Source organism: Aulonocara stuartgranti, assembly GCF_965226115.1.
Source record: "Aulonocara stuartgranti genome assembly, chromosome: 10".
Lineage (NCBI taxonomy): Eukaryota > Metazoa > Chordata > Actinopteri > Cichliformes > Cichlidae > Aulonocara > Aulonocara stuartgranti.
The window spans coordinates 9,669,869-9,691,259 of NC_138946.1; the positions used below are offsets into that span (position 1 = coordinate 9,669,869).

General features: G+C 40.2%; 1 protein-coding gene and 1 long non-coding RNA gene across 2 annotated transcripts; one reads left to right on the forward strand and one right to left on the reverse strand.

Annotated features, from left to right (window-relative positions):
• The first annotated feature begins 4,329 nt into the window (after positions 1-4,329).
• Positions 4,330-16,788, forward strand: rabgef1 (RAB guanine nucleotide exchange factor (GEF) 1). Its single transcript, XM_082549951.1, has 9 exons — positions 4,330-4,593; positions 6,318-6,500; positions 6,707-6,903; positions 8,507-8,670; positions 8,777-8,858; positions 8,998-9,130; positions 9,614-9,705; positions 11,739-11,995; positions 13,983-16,788. Exons 1-9 carry the CDS (start codon positions 4,556-4,558, stop codon positions 14,391-14,393), a joined length of 1,557 nt encoding a protein of 518 aa, XP_082406077.1. The 5' UTR covers positions 4,330-4,555; the 3' UTR covers positions 14,394-16,788.
• Positions 16,052-21,373, reverse strand: LOC309716262. Its single transcript, XR_014279397.1, has 2 exons — positions 20,913-21,373; positions 16,052-20,357 (listed from the first exon to the last, which is right to left on the reverse strand). It is a non-coding gene; the product is annotated as an uncharacterized lncRNA (long non-coding RNA).
• Positions 21,374-21,391: the final 18 nt, after the last annotated feature.

The window sequence follows — 21,391 nt, forward strand, 5'->3', positions numbered from 1 at the left end:
CCAAAATAAAATGGGAAGTGAGATAACAGAGGAACAGTATAAGAGCTTTGCATTGAAATGCTGTGGTTTTCTCCAAATATGGTGCTGTACATTATGGCCAAACATCTTCAATGGTTTGGCCAAGAAACCCCACGACGTCCAAGAAGTCGTGCGGTTTGCTCAGATGTTATGATGTACTTTTTCGAGAGAAGAAGCTTTCTTCCAGACAAATTATACATAACAGTTCCACAAGCATGCAGAGTCTCGTTTCTATATTGAATTCATATTCTATTCAATTTTATTTTTAGAGCTCCAAATCACAACAACAGTTGCCTTAACGCGCTTTGAGGAAACTGTTGTAAACATGAATGTAAACGGTTTCAGACGTGTACCCCAGGGGTCTGCCAAGTTCAAAATGTTTAGTTTCAGATCTGTTGTTAACTTACAAGAACACTTTATGTGAAGGTTTTGCGCCTTTCTTCTGGGAGGTGTAAATTACAATGAACATGTAAGGACGAGAGAGTCAATGGGTGCGCGAAAAGTGAGAAAGTCGAAACTGCATATTGTGTATGATCTCAGCCTGTTCATCAATATGACAACAATAACCCATCCTTTAAAATAAGTCCTCCATCTGAAACCGAAGGCACTCTAACCACAATCCTTGGTTAGGAGAGTCTTGTACGTTTCTACTTCCGCTCTGGGTAGTTAAAATGAGATATCGCGTAGCTGCCGGACTTCCGTGTTGTCTGCGTGATGACGTAGTCGTCCGGACCCTCACGGTCTGGTCAGCATACCGGGCACAAACGCATCGGAGGCGGAGGTCTGTTTCCAGCTCCTGGACAGTGAAATCACAAACAGGTGAGTACCTGATCGGCACAGCGGGCACACGGCGTGTTCAAAAAGTAACAAAACAAGTAATATTTTTATTTAGCTGCCTTATTTTCCTGCGACGGCCGTTAAAACACAGCTGGACTGGCTGCTCGATGACCTCCAGACTCCAGAAAAATTGAAAGGGAAACCTGATTGAAAGCTTTAAGGACTTGAAGGAGGGCTAAAACTTGTTTTGTGTGTATTTGCGACGGTCCGATCTTAGCTAAATCGACCACCCGTGAGAGATTTGGGTGATACAAAAATACAGGGTAGCGAAACATTTTCATAAGGCGGGTCATTCTTCACTGTTTGAACTGCTCGGGAGCTTTAAATCTGCCCTGAAGCTGTAGCTGGAACGTAATAACGGTTCCAGCTACAGCTGCCCTCAGGGAGAAGGTACAGGTCTATACAGGCCAGAACATCCAGACTGGCCAACAGCCTGTATCCACAGGCTGTGAGGCTCCTGAACTCTCTGCCCCCCTCTCACGGACAATAACCATATCCAACTTCTTAATAGCAATGAACTGGTCTGCATTGGTGCATCATATCTTTATTCTCTTCCCCCTCCTGCCCCCCCCCCCCCCCCCCCCCTCTTTCTTAAATAGATAACTATCATATCTGATATCATATCTCACAGTACAATAATATTGAATGGGTTGCATTGTTGTATTTTGTCATGTTTCTCAGGTCTTTGTCTGAATTTCTACGAACATTATTGCTAAGGATTGTCTTATTGCATTGGAGTCACACTGGGTTAAATATGTACACTTGGGTTTTAAGGGGTATTTATTATTTTCTTCTTTTTTTGGGGTTGTATGGAAGCCCCAAACGCAATTTCATTGTTCTTGACAATGACAATAAATAAATAAATACTAATACTAACAAACCGTCTTTTGGAAGCTGGAACAAAGAAGCAGCTGGGGGGTGTCGGGAGTTGCAAGAGCGTTCATGGCCCTCTTATGGTTGTAATGGACAGGGCAGCGCCCAGGATCACGGCAGTGGGGGGCCCACAGCAAATCAAAATGCTTGATCAGGAGAAAAACAGATGTGGAAACCGCTGCAGCCCTGTGTCCTGCAGAAGAGTTTAAACATTGTTTTGTCTTGAATAAGAAGTGGATGATCTGATATCGTCGCGTTGGTGTTGATCCTGGAACAACATAGTAAATGTTGTTCCAAGATCAATATTGCAAGTGACTAATCTCATTGTTGTGACGTTATTCTTTGGCGTGCCAAGCCATTCGTGCATTTATGAAATTCCAGTGTTGCAAGGACAATATCAATTCTGCTTAGCGTTTATTAAAGGGTTAGGGTCAGGGTCCGTTGATCAGCGGACAGAGGCGGTTTCTCGCAGCTTAAGTACAGTTTTTTGTTTTATGGCGGTTTTTCCTGAAGTCGCAAAAGTATGACGTCACAACATTCTGATTGGTCACTTGCAATGTTGATCCTGGAACAACATTTACTATGTTGATCTGGGAACAACACCAATACCACGATATCAGATCGTGCAATAAGAAGTCCAGTAAAAGTCACACCCTGCTAATCAGTCTTAGCATCAAAATATACTTAAAGAGTTAAAGTACTCATTCTTATTAGTAGGTCAATATGATTTATTAATTTGTGTGTACACACACACACTTTCAACTTGGGACTTGGGACACTTACATGTGTGATGTGCTATAAATAGAAAACAGCCTCAATATAAAAGAAAAGTGGGAGCTTGGATTAATGATAGGGTGGGGCTAGGTTTCACAGCGGGTTCACCTGAAACCTTAGCTGACTGTGACCTACACCCATTTTCACACCTGGACTCCTGTGATTCAGTAGAGGATCAACAGGGGGCCCATGTCTGTCTTGGGGGGACACTCGCATAGGGCTTTAATCTGGGACTCTCCACCATTTGACCCTAGAACTGAAGAAGCTTCTTGGATGAGAGGTGAAACGTCTTCAAGCAACTTAGAGAAGTCCAGACGCTTTTCTTTCCAGCTCCTTAGACCTCGAGCTTGGATTAAGTGTGTCCACTGAGGACAGCGCCCGGGTGGACATGTGTATGAATTGTCACAAAGGTATTAGTAGTAATCTATGGGAAAAATTTTGATTGGAAGAATAAATTAGAGTTTTTAGAGACTCTCAGGTCTCAGCATCAGATAAAGATTGGAGGAGCTGCAGGTTCATTGGGGATCATGTATTCTGGGCCTGTCCAATAATCCGGGGATATTGGCAGTTGTTACTATGTTCCTATGGTGTTTGTACTTCCTCAGAGCGATAACTGTGAACTGGAGGAAAACATCACCACCAACAATAATCCAGTGGATGCTTAGACTAATATAGATAATTGAGTACATGACATCATAGGTAACAGTAATTCTGATGTATTTGAATGCTTGCTCAGAGGACTCGAACACTGCATTTTTCATTAGTTTTAATTTTTATTATTAAAATCTTTGCTTTTACATCTTCTTAGTTTCAGCTAGGTTCTGTGTGAGTTCACGTGTTTCACTTTAGTTTTAATTTAGTTTGTAGTAGTTTCTGTATTTGCATCATCTGCTAAACGAAAAAAAACCCAAAGAATTATTTCCTATGCAGAAATAATTCAGGAAACACAGCGATCCCATTATCATTTATTACTGCTGTTCATGCAACATTTATAGAATAATTATGAAGTTAAATTGAACAAAGTGAGAACTGAAACAAATAAAATTGCTGTAATATGTGCAATATTCTCGATCTCATGTTTTCAGACTGATGTAATTCAATCAGATGTAATAATACTGGTTAAATTATTAAATTCCACTTCCACTTAGTGCTATTTGGCCTGCTGTGCCATTTGACTTAACTGACAGTAATGAAGAAAAGCTAACCTATGAAGACGAGTTTTTAGCAAGTTTAACATTCCTGATAGAACCTGATAGGCTGAGAAAGGCTGTTCCAAAGTTTATGTGCTACAACCTTAAAAGTGTGATTGCCTTGCGTGAGCACCGCCTAGTTTAGTAGATAATGTCAAAAAAGCAACAGAACAAAAGGCAGTTGGTTTAAAAAAAAAAAAAAAAAGAATGAATAGATATTCCACTACAATAGATTCCTACATAGCAAACAAAACAGCCTGCTTTGATGAGTGTTTTTCCACTTTGCTGCATATTGTCATTTGCAGCCATCTTTTGCCTGCAGTGTCGTGTTCCCTGCATTTTGGGAGCTCATGATTCTTACTGATTCTGAGAACCTGTCATTAGAGCCTTGCATTTTAGGTTCACCTTTGGAGTGGGTCGTCTGTATATCTATGCTTTAGGTCAGTGTTTCCCAACCCTTTGGAGCCACAGAACATATTTCACATTAGAAAATACACACGGCACACCACCAAACAATAATATCACAAAAAGCATATTGATCATTTTCCCCCTGCGCATCAGGTATAGCGGAATTGACTCGGTTTGTCTCCAGTATACCTTTTTGTTTTTCTTTTGACCGCTACTCATGCAAAGGACCCAGGTCAGATTGACTACTTTTTCTTTTCAAATATTTATCTATTGCTATTACACGCTGTGCTGTCTCACTCACAGCATGACTATTATGTAATTTCTTCTTCATCTTCTTCAGTTGTGCTTCCCTCTAGTCGAAGACAGTGTAATTGTTCTGCCCATTACTCACGCCGGTCGCTTAGAGCACTAATCAGGTGGAAACAGCACACCTGATCATTTCTCATGGCACACCTATGTGCTGCAGCACAGTGGTTGGGAAACACTGCTCCAGGTAGTACTTAATTTACTGCTTGTAGAGTTGTTGCTTTAATTTAGTTACTTGTATCTAGAAGTTTAAATGTGTTTTTTTTATTTTCTGATCTGCTCTTTGGGCTGTTTATGGTTTGAGCTACGCTGTATTCTTACATCTGTTTAGACTCGTTAGCTTTAGTTACCTGTAACTGAGGGTCGTATTCAGCTAGTTCCCATTTTGTGTTTTCATTCACTTCCTCCTTCTCTCGTCTGTTTGTCTTTTGACTTTAGGCGTTCCCCTGCCTTCCTCTTTCTTCGTTCAAGTCAAGTTAATCTTATTTCAGTTTTATTCTCAGTTTTCCTTTGTTGTGTCGTCTGTGTAGCTTTTTGTATTTCTAGTGATTTCTGGCTTTCCTCCTTGTGTATTCTCACATTTTGTTCTTTATAATTCTCTATTCTTTCGCTGCATTAGATGCTGACTAAGCTTGTTTTTCACCTGCTGCTCTTGGAGCTGTAAAACTATGAATAGGACATGCAAATCTTCATACTGGGGAGCAGGTAACTCTTAGATCATAGTTAGAGGTAATAAACAAGTGAAACTGGCTTTGTGTTCTACAGCGTCACAGACCAAAGTTTCTTTTGAACAATGCCATGAATTAAAGGCAGGTTAGGGTTTATCTGCTGTCAGGATCGCAGGTCCTAAAAGTGAAACTCAATTTTAGACTGATTCCCATCAAGGTGACATGCAGAATATTTACTTTAATTATTCTGATACATTCTGAACTTCTTAAGAAGTTCAGAATGTTTTACTATACAAACTCAGGCACCAACGCCAACCCCATTATGGTTGCCTGCTGCTTAGTGCGACTATACATTGACTATTTAAACAACAAGCAGAAATGTGTACATGCTGACATTTGACACATTGATAGTCACTCAGATCCATCATGGAAGTTGTTACAGTGGTAAATGTGGTATGTGTCCCTTTAGTCACACCTCTTGAGTAGCTAATCCCCACTTAAAGTCTCGGTTATAGAAAATCTTTTCAAAGCACGGTCTGAAACCACACTGCAGTGAAAAAATAATTAGCATTCATCCAAGTCAAGGCTTTTATTCTCTGTATCATGAATAATAATACTGTTAGATAGACGAGTTTGAGACACAGATTGCAGGTCATGCTGGCTGTTAGAAGAGCTGCAGGTTTAAGGCACTCTGCCATAGGGTTCAGGTCCATCTTTTATATACAGTCTATGGTTAATTGCATAAGCAAATACTAATCAAACAGAAAATTAAAAATAATGCTTAGAAGTTATTATATATGGGTAAAAATAGAAACTGTAAATTATCAAAAATTCACCAGAGGGTGCTAAAATAACTTTTCATCCTTTGATTTCTCTCAACTTTCCTGTGATGGACTAAGATACAGGAAAAGGTGGAAGAAATCATGGATGCTAGGAAGTAAGGAGAGGAGAAAGACAAAGTGAAACTGAGTTACGAAGAGTGTGTATTAAGACTGTTTTTATTTTAGTCTGTGTCTGAGTGTTACGAAAGAACTCGATAATTAGAGCGTTCCATTTTTATTGCAGAGTTTTATTAGTGTAGCGCTGCTGGACTGGCATGTTATTCCTGCCTTAACTGTGTGTGTAAACTGTTTAATAATCTGAGCTGCATAAGCAGGCAGCAGCGGGGAGATGGGTCTGACCAGCAGCGCATACAAACACACTAATAAATCAGATGATGAATTTTTCATCCCGTGTCGTCCAGCATTATGAGTCAGCGGACGGAGCGACGGGGGATACACGTGGACCAATCAGACCTGCTGTGCAAAAAAGGATGTGGTTACTATGGCAACGCAGCCTGGCAGGGCCTGTGCTCAAAGTGCTGGAGGGAGGAGTACCAGCGGGTACGGCAGAAACAGATCCAGGATGACTGGGCACTGGCAGAAAAGTAAGACCTTTAGCAGTCCTCAAACATCTCCAGAGGAAAGCAAAGTGTGAGAGAGGCTAAAAGCAGAAACACAGAACATTGTGCTAAATAGCTCCATTAATGAATGAACCACTTTATAAATCACCAGGTGCATTCATTTGAAAAGAAACAGACGTGCTCATTGCAAGCTTATTGTTTCCCCTCTAATCAACTTTGCTTGGTTCCAGGCTGCAACGAGAGGAGGAGGCAGCGTATGCCAGCAGTCACGGTGTGCAGACTCAGTCCACAACGCCCCCGCAGCCTGGACATGCCTCGCTGGGTCCCTTCTCCAAGTTTGAGGAGAAGAAAACCAATGAAAAGACTCGGAAAGTGACCACCGTCAAGAAGTTCTTCAGCCCTTCGTCACGAACTGCTTCTAAAAAAGGTATCACATTCATTAACATCAATGTGTGTGCACTTGGGGTGCTTTGTGAGTGTTTTGTTGATCAACTCGCAGCTGCATGCTTTAGCCTGAAATAGTCAGGGGTTGGGATTAGGTGTATATTGGTGTTAGTGTCTTACCACGTCCATGCCAATAATAAGCAACTGCAGGAGGTTGTAAAAAGAAATTACGGTGGAAGGTTGTGGTGATAACAGCTCTTCAAATGAGGATGGTTACTGATGATAAGTCATCAGTGGTGGTTTAATATACAGCTGGAGGTCCCAAGAAAAATGAAGACTTCGGGAAGCACATGCTGACTTTAGAAAGTGGTTTCTGTCCTAAGAACAACATCTATATTCTTCCCCTGTCATCAGAGCACCCAGCTGCTTGCCACATTAAAAAATGTCTTAGTTTGCATAAAGCTTAGTTTGCTTTGGCTGCCAAAGCTGAGGAGAATTGCTGTTTTTCTCAGTCCATTCAGTTAAAAGAACCTGAAAGTAATATTTAAATGTTTATAGCTTTCCTTTGTTTTTAAATCTTAAGGTGGAAACAGATGTTGTTGTTCTAGGGGTATCATGCAGTTGTTGGTCAGAGGATAACAACAACTGAAGTTCAAACCAGGCATCAGAAGGATGAAGAAAGGTGATTTAAAAGATTTTAAACGTGGGATGGTTGTTGGTACTAGATGAGCCAGTATTTCAGACCCTGCTGATCTGCTGGAAGCATCTCTAGGGTTTAACAAATATAGTTTGAAAAGGAGAAAATCCTGCAGGAAGTCAGAGGAGAATGGCCAGAGTGCTTTGAGCTGATAAGAAGGCAACAGTCACTCAAATAGTTATTGTAGAAGAGAATCTCTGAGCTCACAGCATGTGGAGCCTTGAAGCAGATAGGCTGCAGCAGCAGCAGAAGACCACCTTGACTGCCATTTCTCTCAGCTAAGAGCAGGAAGCTGAGGCTACAAATCACATAGGTTAACCAAAAATTTAAAAATAGTAGATTGGAAAAATGTTATCTGGTCTGTGAGTCTTGATTTCTGCTGTGGCGTGTGGTAAGGTCAGAATTTAGTGTAAACAACATGAAAGCATGAACCACCCAGCCCTGTATCAGTGGTTCAGGATGTGTCCGGTGTCCGGGATATGTTCTTGGCACACATTTGGGCTCCTTAGTACCAACTGTGCATCATCTAAAGCCCACAGCCTAGCTGAGTATTGTTGCCAATTACTTCCATCCATTCACAGTCTAATCTCTTTAAGTTAAGTTGTACTTAATACAGTGTTCAGTGAATGGACATTACAAGTGTCCTGAATTCCTCTGATGGTGTAAGGGGGGGCACTCCTTCATCCACACTTGATGTTGCACAGCATTTATAATAACTTGTGACAAATGACAAAAACATTTTTTGGTGTTTTGCTGTGAAATTTAAAAATTTTGCTCTGAAGAGGTAATTCTTGCAATTATTTAGTGGCATGACAGCTGCGTAGGGAGTTATGTGTCCTATGATGAGAGTAAGTAATACATGTTTATCTGAAGTACCTACACATATACACCTATTGGGGGGAGAATTATTGTTTTATTTTAAACTTGATTTTTTTTTTTCCCTAACTAGAAACCCAAGAAGGTAAAACCAGTCCGTCCATCAGCCGCCACGCAAGCTTCGATACGGACCAAGTGTCCAAAGACTTTGTGGACTTCCTGAAAAACCTCCAGAAGCCCGGCCGGGAGATCCACAAGCAGTGCCGAGTCTTCCTCGTGAACATGTCAAGCAAGAAGGTGCGACGTACTCTGACGCTCATTGACTCAATGACACCAGTCGTTTACTTTTGAATGTTTCCATGACTTTCCACGCGAAGAACCTTCTAAGGTCTTTTGTCAACAGGACCTGGGTGCCGATGAGCTGTCAGAGTGCGTTCAAGATTTCTACCAGAATTTGGCCGACCGCCTGATGACTCACTTTAAAGGTAGGATTGCAGAAGTTGCAACTTTACCTCAAGTATTTAAAACAATCATTAAGACATTCTCAACGCAAACAGTCTGAGAAGCCACTAGATGGCAGCACAAGCAGTATTTTATATGCTCTAATGTGCCTTTGTTCACCAGGCTCCTCTGAGTCTGTGGAGCAGGTGATGGACCAAGTGGAAAAGTACATCATGACTCGTCTGTACAAGAGCGTTTTCTGTCCAGAAACCACTGATGACGAGAGGAAGGACTTGGCCACACAGAACAGGATAAGGTGGTTCTTCCTGGACTGAACAACTCAGCACAGCCTGGTGTTTTTAGAATATAATATTTTATGTCACATTGTCATTTTTGTGGATTTTCCTGGCTTTGGCATTAGATTTTGTGCAAACATGGGGTTTTTATGTGTAAGCTGTGTGTGCCTGGTGAATAGAAAGCCTCAGTGCACAGCGCTCGCCTTTAATCTTCATCCGCCTGTGAAAACTTCAGTCTGAATGCTTTCTGAGTCTGTGCAGTTGATTACACAATAGCCATTTTTAGCTGTGTTTTTCTTACATTTGGAAGCACAGTGGCAGCTGCTGACTGCACGTGTCTGATGTGTTTGTCACCCTGGAGCGAAGTGACTGTAACAAATGTGTATGGTTACATCATATGTAGACACACAAAATACAAAAAATAAGAGTGTCAGGCTTACGTGAATGAACACAATGTTTGTATGCCTTTTTTTTGTCTCTGATTCTGATTCTCTGTGTTGCAGGGCTTTGCACTGGGTGACCATCCAGATGCTCTGTGTGTCCATGGATGAAGAAATCCCGGAAGTCTCTGAGAATGTGGTGAAAGCGATAACAGGTCAGCGAGCACTCAGACGCGCTGTTTGATTGCGCTTGATCCTAGCGGTGCTGTCGTTTTGCAGTTTTGTCGTGAACTTCACAGAGACCAAAATCTGAGTTAAAAAAGAGTGAATGTTTTACTCCATCAGATAAATGATTGGTCATGAGTATCACTGCTGTCCTCACTTGTTTCTGCCACACACAATGTGTCCTCATTAAAACAGTTTCGGGGAGTTAAAAATCCAAGTAAAATTGTACAGAAAATGGTTACAAACCACAGAGTCACTGGGTGCTGGAAGTCAAGTGGACATCTGTCACCCGCCTGGTACATGCTGTTGGAAACCTAGAAATGACTCCCAACCCTTTAAAGACAGTGGCCTACCCCAGAAAGATAATAGACCCCGCCATTCTGCAGAAAAATATTGAGGAACAGCTCGAGAAACACAATGAAGAGCTTCCAAGCTCCCAGAATTGCAATCCATCCATCTCCAGAAGCGAAATGTATAAATCCACCTGAATATGGGCCATCTCTCCTGTAGGGATCCGTTGCAGTCAAAGGCAAAGGCCTTGACGGTCTGAAACCCTGCTACTGAAAGTGATTGAAAATGTGAATTAGAACCCCAAACTAAAAACTGCAGTTCTTCTGATGGCCACTTGAGGCTGGCTCCAAAAGTGGCTCTGTCCTCATAGACTCCCATGTTAAAATCTTAAAAGTTAACAGCATTAAAAACCATATTTACAGCCACCTACAAAACATGGCTTTGACCTCTGTGAATTATGCCTTTTTATAACATGTCTATAACTTCACACACAGATGTGCCAGCAGTCCATGAGGGTTCACCTTCACTGCTTAGACTCACTTAAATTTAGTTTGACTCATATACTCCATTTATGAGTCTTTTATTAAAATTGTAAGTGATCCAGCATGGGAAAAGGTGCAGACTGAGAAATCCTGACTGTGCACATCTTTACATCAATGTCTGCAAATATTTATCAAAATTAGGGGCAGGGATAGCTGAGTAGGTAGAGTGGTTTGAAGGTCGGGGGTTAAAATCCACTGAATGGCTATCCTGAGGTACCCCTGAGCAAGGTACCGTCCCTACACACTGCTCCCTCGGTGCTGGATTGGCTGCCCACTGCTTCGCTAGAGTGAATGGGTTAAATGCAGAGAGTAATTTCTATACAGGGATAAATAAAGTATACATTATATTACAAAATTATGTCAGAAAATATAGTTTATTGAACATTTTAACCATTTCTGTTGTTTAAACTCCAAATAAACAACATTTTGTCCCGCTCAGTGCATCCACACACATCTAGAAGGGCGATAGGGTCAGTGAAACTTGCCCCCTTTAATGACGCTGGCAACCTTTCCATCTTGGGCCTGAGGCAATAATGCTGTGTGCATTGCAGTTGATTGGCTGTTCTTGTAAACCTAGTGAGTTTTTATCTGAAGTTTAATCATTTACTAAAGTTCAATAATCCAAAGAACAGAGACAGTTTCACACAGTTAAGTTAAGCCTATCAGCCACTGCCTATCTACAGGGTCCTATCCCAACGGATATGAGCCACAGGACACCTCCTGATGGTTTTTGTAGCCCAGAGGGGACATAGGCTGTTTCAGGCAGGTGTTCTTAATATTGTGGAAAAAGAGTGTATATCTGCTCTTTGTTCTATGTTCTCCTTTGAGAAATAAGCAGCCTTTTGTCTGCCTTTGAAGAGGTTTTTCTTGTCTTTGTAGTCTTTAAAACTGAGCTGTATGGCTTTCAAACAGTCGCTCCATCCATCCTTCATGTGTAGAAATGAGCTTAACTTGCTAATGGATTTGATCTGGCAGCGCCGTGCGACGTCTGGTGCTGCAGATGGTGAAGACAGACGCTCTGCTGTGAATATATAATGTTCTTTAAGTGCCAGGATGGAAATAAGTCATTTGTAAATCATCCTTATATATATTTTACCTCCAGAGCAGAACAAATAAGTTTTACTTAATAAACGTGTGACCTGATTAGCTCTTTGTTTCAGCCTTCATGAGCGAATCTTGGTCTGTTCCAGATATCATTGAGATGGATTCGAAGAGGGTTCCTCGGGACAAACTGGCCTGCATCACACACTGCAGTAAACACATCTTCAGCGCTATTAGGATCACCAAGAACGAGCCGGCGTCCGCCGACGACTTTCTCCCCGCGCTCATTTACATCGTGTTGAAGGCTAATCCTCCACGACTTCAGTCCAACATCCAGTACATCACCCGATTCTGCAACCCCAGCAGGCTGATGACCGGAGAGGATGGATACTACTTCACCAACCTGGTCTGTTTTTCTTTCTTCTTGTCCTACTTCAAAGCCTGTTCAAGCTGATGACCTGGGGTCCAATGAGGGTAGTTTAACATGTCTGTAATAGTGTTTCTCCTGCCTCACCAACAGATTTTGAGGGGTGATTGTTCATGAGAGCACAATGACATCATGCACGAGAAAGGCAATGAGTCTGAGCTGCTTTACTTGAAAGAATTCAGTGCATTGAGTAAATAAACCCAAACTAACAAAAAATGCACAGAGAAAAAAAAGTGTAGTTGTAGTGTCGGTAATTTCCTTCCAGGATTCATTATAAGGAATCGATTTGTGTTGTTTTACTTAAGTGTGTTTGCTTCAGGTGGCAGAAAAGCCGATTTAATGTGTTTTTGTATACTTAAGCTAAATTGGCAAACATTATGCATGAACATTTTTTGGTCAAAGCTTCTAAACTGTGACAAATTTCTGCTTCTTCCTGTTGGATTTTATTGTGAACGGATTAATTATTTATTTGTAGTTTTTACTTGAGTCTCTGAAAGTTAAATTTGGAGGATTCTGAGAGATTTTACAGTAAAAATTGATAAATCCAGATAATGAAAAGTGAAATAAGTTTTGTGTTATAACTGTAAAATCAGAGTAAAGATTTCAGTGGTTATTTAGCAGCCAACACATGTTAACAAACATCAATACACCAAACCTAGCAAACCTGCTAATTTACATAACATAAGACCACTGTTCAAGATGTGCCTTAAATGCTGGGAATGTGGAGCGCCTCTTTATTGTCTTTGCTGAGCTATTTGTGCACTTAGTTCCCTTTACTGACGGCACAGTTTGTCCAAATGTAATTAAACCCCTTAATGAATAATATCCAAATATATGTGGGAGTATGGAGTATTTAATGAGTGTTATGTCATAGACAAATACATTTTTCAGATTTGAAGGGCTTAAATGTCTCTATCTGCTTTTTTTTTTTCTTTTAAAGAAACAAGCATTATATAAAAGGTTATTTCTTATCTGCCAGTTTTAGAGGCACTGATAGGTGCAATCGCATGGCCTTCAGACAGAGCCACACAAGCTCTTCCTCACTAAGCTAAGCAGAACAACAAACACACTCAAAGGCCACTTTATTAGTTATACTTTGCTAGGATCCCATTCTTGCATCTTCACGGCATAGTAGGAACAATCCAAGTGTTACAGCAGAAACCGAGATTCATCAGACCAGGCAACATTTTTCCAATCTTCTGTTGTCCAATTTTGGTGATCCTGTGTGAATTGTAGCCTCAGTTTTCTATTCTTAGCTGATAGGAGCGACACCCGGTGTAGTCTTCTGCTGCAGTAGCCCATCTGCTTCAAGGTGTGATGTGCTGTAAATTTAAAGATGCTCTTCTGCACATCTTGGTCGTAATGAGTAGTTATTTATGTTATTGTTGCCTTCCTAACAGCTCAAAGGAGTTTGGTCATTCTCCTCTGACCTCTGGCTTCCTCATTTTCTCCCAGAGAACTGACCGCTTCCTTTGGCTGTGTGGGAAAATCCCAGCAGATAATCTGTTACTGAAATATTCGGGCAAACGACCATGCCACGTTCAGTTTCTCTTATGTCATGTTTTGTCCTTATTATGATGCTTGGCAGGTTGACTACATGCCTAAATGCACTGAGTTGATACCATGTGATTGGCCGATTAGATATTTGCATTAACGAGTGGTTGAACAGGTGTATCTGATATTGTAGCCGGTGAGTATATTTCCGAGTTGGTTTAATTTTCATGTGTGCTTATACCTGCATCCTAACAGGCTTTAAATGAGGCCTGCAGAGACGTTTATGTGACTCTTTAGAGAAGCATAACTGTCACGTCATGGCACTCTTGTTCCCCAAAATGTTGGACTAACCCTTGTAACATAAGGCCATCTGGCTCTCTGTGACTCAGTTTGACGTGCTGTCAGAAAATCATCCATGATTTCAGTTGGTTTTCTTTTTTTTTTAATTAATTAATAAATTTATATTTTTTAGTGCTGTGCAGCTGCCTTCATCGAGAAGTTGGACGCTCAGTCTCTCAATCTCTCCCCGGAGGAGTTTGAGCGTTACATGTCGGGCCAAGCCTCGCCAAGATGCAGCAGCGCAGAGGGCGAGTGGCCCCACACCGGTCCAGGAGCTGGCGTGGCTGCCACCAACCCTGTCCTGGCCCAGCTCAACCACAATCTGGAGCAGCTGTCGACCATCAGCAGCCGGCAGGAGAAGGTGATGGAGGCCGCTCAGAGCCTCCAGGCTGACATGCTCTCCTGGACCGAGAGCGTCCAGCGGGAGGTGAACGACATCCTGGAAAAATATCCGCTGACCTGCACAGTTTCTGCCATTGATGCCAACAACATAGACAACGACAACCTGCCGCCGCCGCTGACCCCCCAGGTGTTCGCAGGGTAGTAAAGTCAGTAAAGGGAGAAGAAGCATTTCGCATGCCATGAAGGTACTTTACTTTGAAAATGGGAGTTTCCCAGTAGCCTCTGCACCTTAAATTTAAAGTGAAGTCATTTCAGTCAGAAAAAGGAAGAGAGAGGGGTGAGCTACAGGGAGAAGCTGCTTTTATTTGATTATTATTATTATAACTGTAACTATAAAAACACACTCCACGTACAACTGTTAACAAGGGATGCATGAGCTATGGAACATTTCTTTTTGTATAAGTTAGTTGTATTTTGGGGCATTTTACATGGAAGTTTATGCTGACAGTCTCCATTTATGAGACTGCCTCATGTGGCCATTTATGGAACTGCAGGAACTGTATTTGGCAGCTCAGTTTTGGCTTTTAGCTGTCGAGGTTTCTGCAGTTATGTTGCACAGTTCACTTTTATTCAACACCAAATGGACAAAACAAAGCAAAGAAAAAACAAATAAATTTGAAACAAAATTTAGTAGGTTCATCAAAAAAGGTGTGGTCAAGGGTCATTTTAGAAGAAAATAGGAAATTTATTAGGGAAAAAAAACTTTGTAAAGTGGTGAGAAAAAACAGGCTGGTTTGCATTAAAAACTTATGAGGAAAAGAAATGGCTAATTTCTCATAAATAAATGGTCAAATTACAAGGAAAAAATTGTCAATAAAAAACAATTTTTTAAAAGAGTTTTAAGAAAGAAATTCATGAGAAAAACTGGACAAGTTTGCAAGGAAAAAATAGCAAATTTGCTGTAAAAATGTTTATGAAAAATAACAGGTAATTATGTAACCAAAAACAAACAAATTTATGAGAAAGAAATGGCAAAAATATAGCACATATTAAACTCACCAGCTGCTGTTACAGGCAGATGATGCTGACAGGCTGGAGAAGAGAATACTCGTGTTAGTACTAAATGATGATATGATATGAAATAAACGTACCTAAATTTACGTAACAATTAAAATAGATTTTAAGTGCGCAAATACAACAACCAGCTTCAGACAACTATCACTTATTGTCAGCTGTGATTTTGATTTTGCTCTTATTAATGACAAAATAAGCTCCTAAATGATAAGCTTGTTTGCCCACATTTCTTTACATGTTCACTCTTTATTTCACTAAAAAGCGATCCCGCAAGAGAAATAAATTAAAAAGCAGACTACTGCAGTTAAACCTGTGTGTGTGTGTGTGTGTGTGTGTGTGTGTGTGTGTGTGTGTGTGTGTGTGTGTGTGTGTGCGCGCGCGCGCGCAATTACGGTTTCCCTGTAACACCTTCAGCTGCCATTGTTATCTGCCACAGTCTTGAATTTTTTTTGCCGTGGAAGTTTAAACATCTGCAGGCCTGCAGATCGATGTTTTAGTCTGAGGACAGTTTCACGTTTGTCATTTTGTGGAGAAAAGAAATTCAGGTCTTACACATTTCTAACACAGAACCGCTTACAATTATCCTGCAAGCATGAATTTACCCTGAATACACACTTCAGGTTTTGTGTAATTTATGTTTCAATATTGTACTGTGTGTGGTTTTTTTTTATTTGTTTTTAAAGATTTACAGTGTTTGTCTGGCTTTCTGCACCACATACCGGCCTCAGTAACAAACCATTGCAAAAATACGCATGTTACATGATAAAAAATACTATTACTAATGTATTTTAGATTTTTTTTTTTTTTTTTTTTTAAATCTCATTTTGTGTACTGTATATTGTTAAAACAGTCCAGTGTCTGCCACTTTAAATCACTCCTGGTCCTGTTTCTGTGTTTATTTATTGACTGAGGATCTTTTAAGTACTGTCAAATCCAATAACATTGCTAGTCGCTGAAATAAAAGCAAAGGGATCGTATAAAAGCCTATAAAATGTGTGATTACTGTAAATTTACTCAGCTGCAAAAAGCATCTCCATTTGCCACGTGTGGCTTGTTTAATCCTCAGTAACAACCGCTTGATCTTGAAAAGGTTTTTGCTGTACATTTCTTTTTCTCTGTGCCACAGAGCTCTAATATCGGAGCGACATGTTCAGGCAGTAGCAGCAGCGCCAAATGTGTATTAATCCACAGCTGAAATTAGTCCCATGCGATTTCACTATTCACTCTAAGCTACAGTTCCCAGCTATTTCATATAAATTTTATATGTTTGTGATTTTAAAAAATTGATTTATGCCTTAAGATGTAACTGAAATATTTTGAGTGTGTATGAAAAATAATGAAATCTGTTGAATTGAAATTGAAAAACAATGTGTGATGAGCCAGACTTGTGAAGTAAATCTGCTACTTTAACTTTAACTAATACTTAACTAAAGTTTTAAGTAAATTAAAGTGAAAACTTCAGATGAATCACATGAAAAAATTAGCACAGTTAATAAATATTGGAGTGATGGATGATGTTATTTTGTTTTTTTTATTTTTTGTTTTTTTTTTTCTGAGTGGAATAAAGAAAACAAAAACAAATGTTTTGGTCTTGTTCCTTATTCCAGGGTTGTCAAACATATGGCCCAGGGACCATGACAGGCCCACCAAAGGGTCCAGCACAGCCCACTGGGTGACTTTGAAAAAAATAAAAATTTAATCGGTGAGGAAATTTTGACTTTTAATGTTATTTGTTGTAAATAATAGGACATAAAAACAGCTGAAATTGTTAATGAATTCTGAGCCAGAGGTTTAAATCATTGTTAGTTTTACAGCCGCCCTGCGACAGACTGGCGACCTGTCCAGGGTGTACCCTGCCTCTCGCCCTATGACAGCTGGGATGGGCTCCAGCGCCCCCCGGGACCCTGAAAAGGATAAGCGGAAGCGAATAGATGGATGGATGGATAGTTTTACAGCCACCATACTGACAAAGACCTCACCGATGGCGTGTACACAAAAATGTTAAAAGCATTAACCCTGTCAAGACTGAACCATTAAATGATTACAAAAAGTAATCATTTAATGGTTAAATCTGGAGTGTTTATTGAACAATTTGGCAATTTAAAAACAAAAGAAACATCAATTTAAAATTGTATCATTTTGGCCAAATCCAGCTATTTTTGTGCAGTTTCAGATTTATCAGCAATTTCCTTTACAGAGGTCTCATGTATCAGAGATCAGGGTTTAAGTTTTTGTTCCTAGTATTAGCAATGCATAAAATAACAATGCTGGTTATTTAGTTTTTCCAGTGGAGCTGAACACAGTTCTGCTCAATAGTAATTTTATCTCTTCATATTTCTTCATGGGTGCAGCCCTCCACAACAGTCTCTGTTTCTGTGGCCTCTGCTAGATGAACCGTTAAACGCCAGAAAATTCACACAGTAAAAAAACAAATAAAATTCTCTTTTAATTATGGGTCATACTGCAGGTAACGAGCTGCCAGTGTCAGTATGTGTGGTTAAAAAACAGGCTGTCCATCATCAGGTAAAAGGAATAACTTTACACACTAAAAAGGTTATTAGGAAAACAACAACAATGATTTTAACACACCAGACTTTATCTAGTCTGTGAACAGGAGCAGAAATACACTGTACACCTCCTTATCTGCTCCTTAATGCAAATATCTAATCAGCCAATCACACGGCAGCAACTCAGTGCTTTTTTTGTAGTCGTGGTGAGAATTAGAGCTGCAGTAAACGGAAACTAAACGGTTAATTTAACCATGAAATATGAACCTAAAATCTGAATTCAAAGTAAAATTACATTTCTCATTATTTTTACTTTAATATTGCAAAATCAAAAGCATTTACCTAAATTACCTAAATGTACATCTACAAATTATTTTACTGTCTCGGGACAGCCGAATCTTATGTTTTGTTGCCAGTTTGTGGTCAAAGTCAGCTTTTCCACATGTGCAAGTGAACAGATGTATGTCAAAAGGAAAAGTTTTAGAACACCTTCTAGTGATGTTTACCTTCTCTCTCCTTTGCTGCAGAGAAAATGTTCAGTAGGGTTTAAATCTGGAGCCTGAAGTGGACACTTTATTTAAGACTGAGGCTGATAAAAGCTTTGGTTGCACCTCGGTGTGGCTGGGGGGTGGGTGTCACTGTCTTGTTGCAGGATGAAGGTCCTGCCAAAATAATCTTTACACTTCTAAACAACACCTGCTGCTCCCCCCTGCTGTCATCTGTTCCTCTGTCAGTGAGAATGAATTATCCGAGTCTGTCGAGGATGACGGTTTTTGCTGCTGTGTGCTTCGCTGAGGAGCGGGAATGATTTGAGTCAAGGGCACTTTGTGGTTTTCTTCACACTGTTGGCTTTCCCTGACTTTGGCAAAGGTTGCATTTATGCTCTCATCTGTCTCATAACTTTGCTTCAAGGCCAATTTTGGGTGCACAACACAAACTTTTTCATTATAAAATCTCCCCGTCAATGTCACACTTGTTTTGTGGTTATTCTTCAAAGCTTGGAGGATACAGTTTATTTTGAAGTCCATCACTAGTTTCTTTTCTGTTTTCTGAGCTTGATGTCAATCCTTTACTTTTTGTTTCCTCTTCTTACAGATAAGTTGTTTTTCTGTCATGTTCAGCTCTTTGGTCTTCGTGCAGCCTTCTGGCTCCAACTGATGCAAGATGAAAAGATGTGAAATAATGAAATGAAGGCTGGACGCCCACTGCTCTCACCTGCTGTGAAGAACTGATTCAAAAGGAAACACCTGGGCAGCGAGTTACACCTGCCACTGTGTTGCTTGCTAACTTTTGCACAAAAGACTCCAGCCTCTACTTTTGCCAGTTTGATCTCAGATTTAAAAGCCTGAAAGTACTAAAATCAACTAATTTTGATGTACTGTTTACACACTTTTGAAGTGCTGTGACAGGGACATTCATATTTCATCTTCTGTCAAGTTACAAACTAACAAGGATTAACCAAGAAAATAAATGAAGATAATCGTTACTTATGTTGATACCTCACTTTTGTTTGTGCTAAGCATTAGATTATCATAGTAAATTAATAAGAGCTTTATTTTTTGGAAACATATTTATGAGATAAAAAGGACACGTTACAATGATGCAGGCTTTGGTTGTGGGTTAACAAACTCACACCGAAACTTGTCCACCTATGTGGGTGTGCAAAAAAAGCAGTCTGTGGACTGATGCGCTACATTGATGGACATTGGCTACTTGCGATGTCAACCAGTGGTTTGTGGAAGACTTCACCATTTTGTTTGTAACCATCTGTGTTTTGGGAGGACAGAGTCACAAATGTGACGTGGATCTGATTGGCGAGGACCCATGTTTGCTTTTTATATGGTAGTCTATAAAGTTGCTGCTTGATTTTAATTCATAAGAAACAAAAACATTTTATGAGTTACAGTGGTCCCTGTTATTGGAGTTACGTTCTAAAAATAACCCGCGATAGGTGAAATTTGTAGCCAGCTTTATTTTTTACAATTATTATAGATGTTTTAAGGCTGTAAAACCCCCCACTGCACACTTTATACACTTTTCTCAGACAGGCATTAATATTTTCATACTTTTCTCTCTTGTTTAAACACTCTCAAAGTTCAACCCTTCGTAGAAAAGTAAGTCCAGTATTATAGAATTAAACCAAAGATCAAACCCTGTTTTCAGGTCCAGAACATGCGAATAGAGCAACATTAATGAATCAATGGTACGGAAGTAGAGGAAGCAAGAAGAATGAGTTGAGTAAAGTTTGACTTATCCTTATGGTCCGAAAAATACAGTAACTTCTACCTTCCTTTAGCATATCCAGAAGTCCAACTTTTTTGTGCGATGGGTAGCATCTTCCTCTGCCTTTTGGGTGCCACCGGAAGTGCCTTTAACGGTGCAAAACGTTTCATCGACATTGTTGTGTTTGTTGAGGGGGGGGGGGACTTACAAACATACAGTACAGCACTTCAGAGTCACACTGCTAGCGATCGAAGATTTATATAAATTTGACAAGCTGAACGCATTCTGTACCGTACAGGAGACACTGCATGGAGGAGATTGGACAATGGGCTACAGGCAATCAGGACGCAGAACACGATGCGCTGTGAAAAAAAAAAAGAAATCAAGCAAAATTGCACAATAAAAATCAGCAAGGCGCGTTATCCGGTCGTTAAGTCTGACGTCACTAGCCGTGTCTGGACCTAAACTCCGCTGCACGTCCATATATCAAACGATCACTATGGCATTACTGAGAGTTGAAAAACTGTCTAAAGTCTTTCATCTTTAATAAAATGATCAGCGTTCTGCTCTACCAGGTGTAACAATTGAGTTTAACATCCAGGCATCCATGAAAACGGAATTTATGACATTTAACGGAGTTAGAAGTTAGCAGGGAGTTAGCTCGCTAGCTTCTATCTAAATACAATATAGCATGTCCTGACTGCGGGGTTTTAGAAACAAATTAAAACGTACAGCTCTGTTATCACTTCCAGCATAAATGAAGACAGAAAACTAAACAGCAGTGACGTTTGTACAGTAGGGTTACTGAAGTTGGGCTAGCTGGAATATAATGATGTGCTACGTGACCGCTAGCGACACAGCTATGTTAGCATAATATAAACAAGCTAACTTTTTTTTCTCCACTCGATAAAAGTTACCGTGAGTGTTCTCGGTGGTCAGGAACAAATGTAATCGCATGGCAGGATGCTGTAAAAGGACCAAACTTCAGCCAGGAGAACAACTGAGATAATCCATCCACAATACGAGGTTAGTCATTCATATACTGCTGCATGGGCTGGGCTGTAGTTACATCCTAAGGTTTTAAAAACTGAGCTTAAATAAATGATTAGCGGTAATAAAAGCCGAGGGAGGTCAACAGTGATCACTGACTGTTTTAGGAGCTTTTTGAGATCAAATAGAAGAAAATACATAACATTAAACATGTTAACAACACAAAAGCCATATTAAACGCAGACTACTTTAGGCCCGGAAGTAGGATTCGTGGCGTCATCACTGAACAACCGGATAGCGAGGGACCACTGTATGCAATTTTAAGTGCAAATTTCAGAATTCGTAAACTTATAGGAAAAGCAGACAAAAAACAAAAAGGTGTCCTGAAAGTACGTCAGTAGATTCT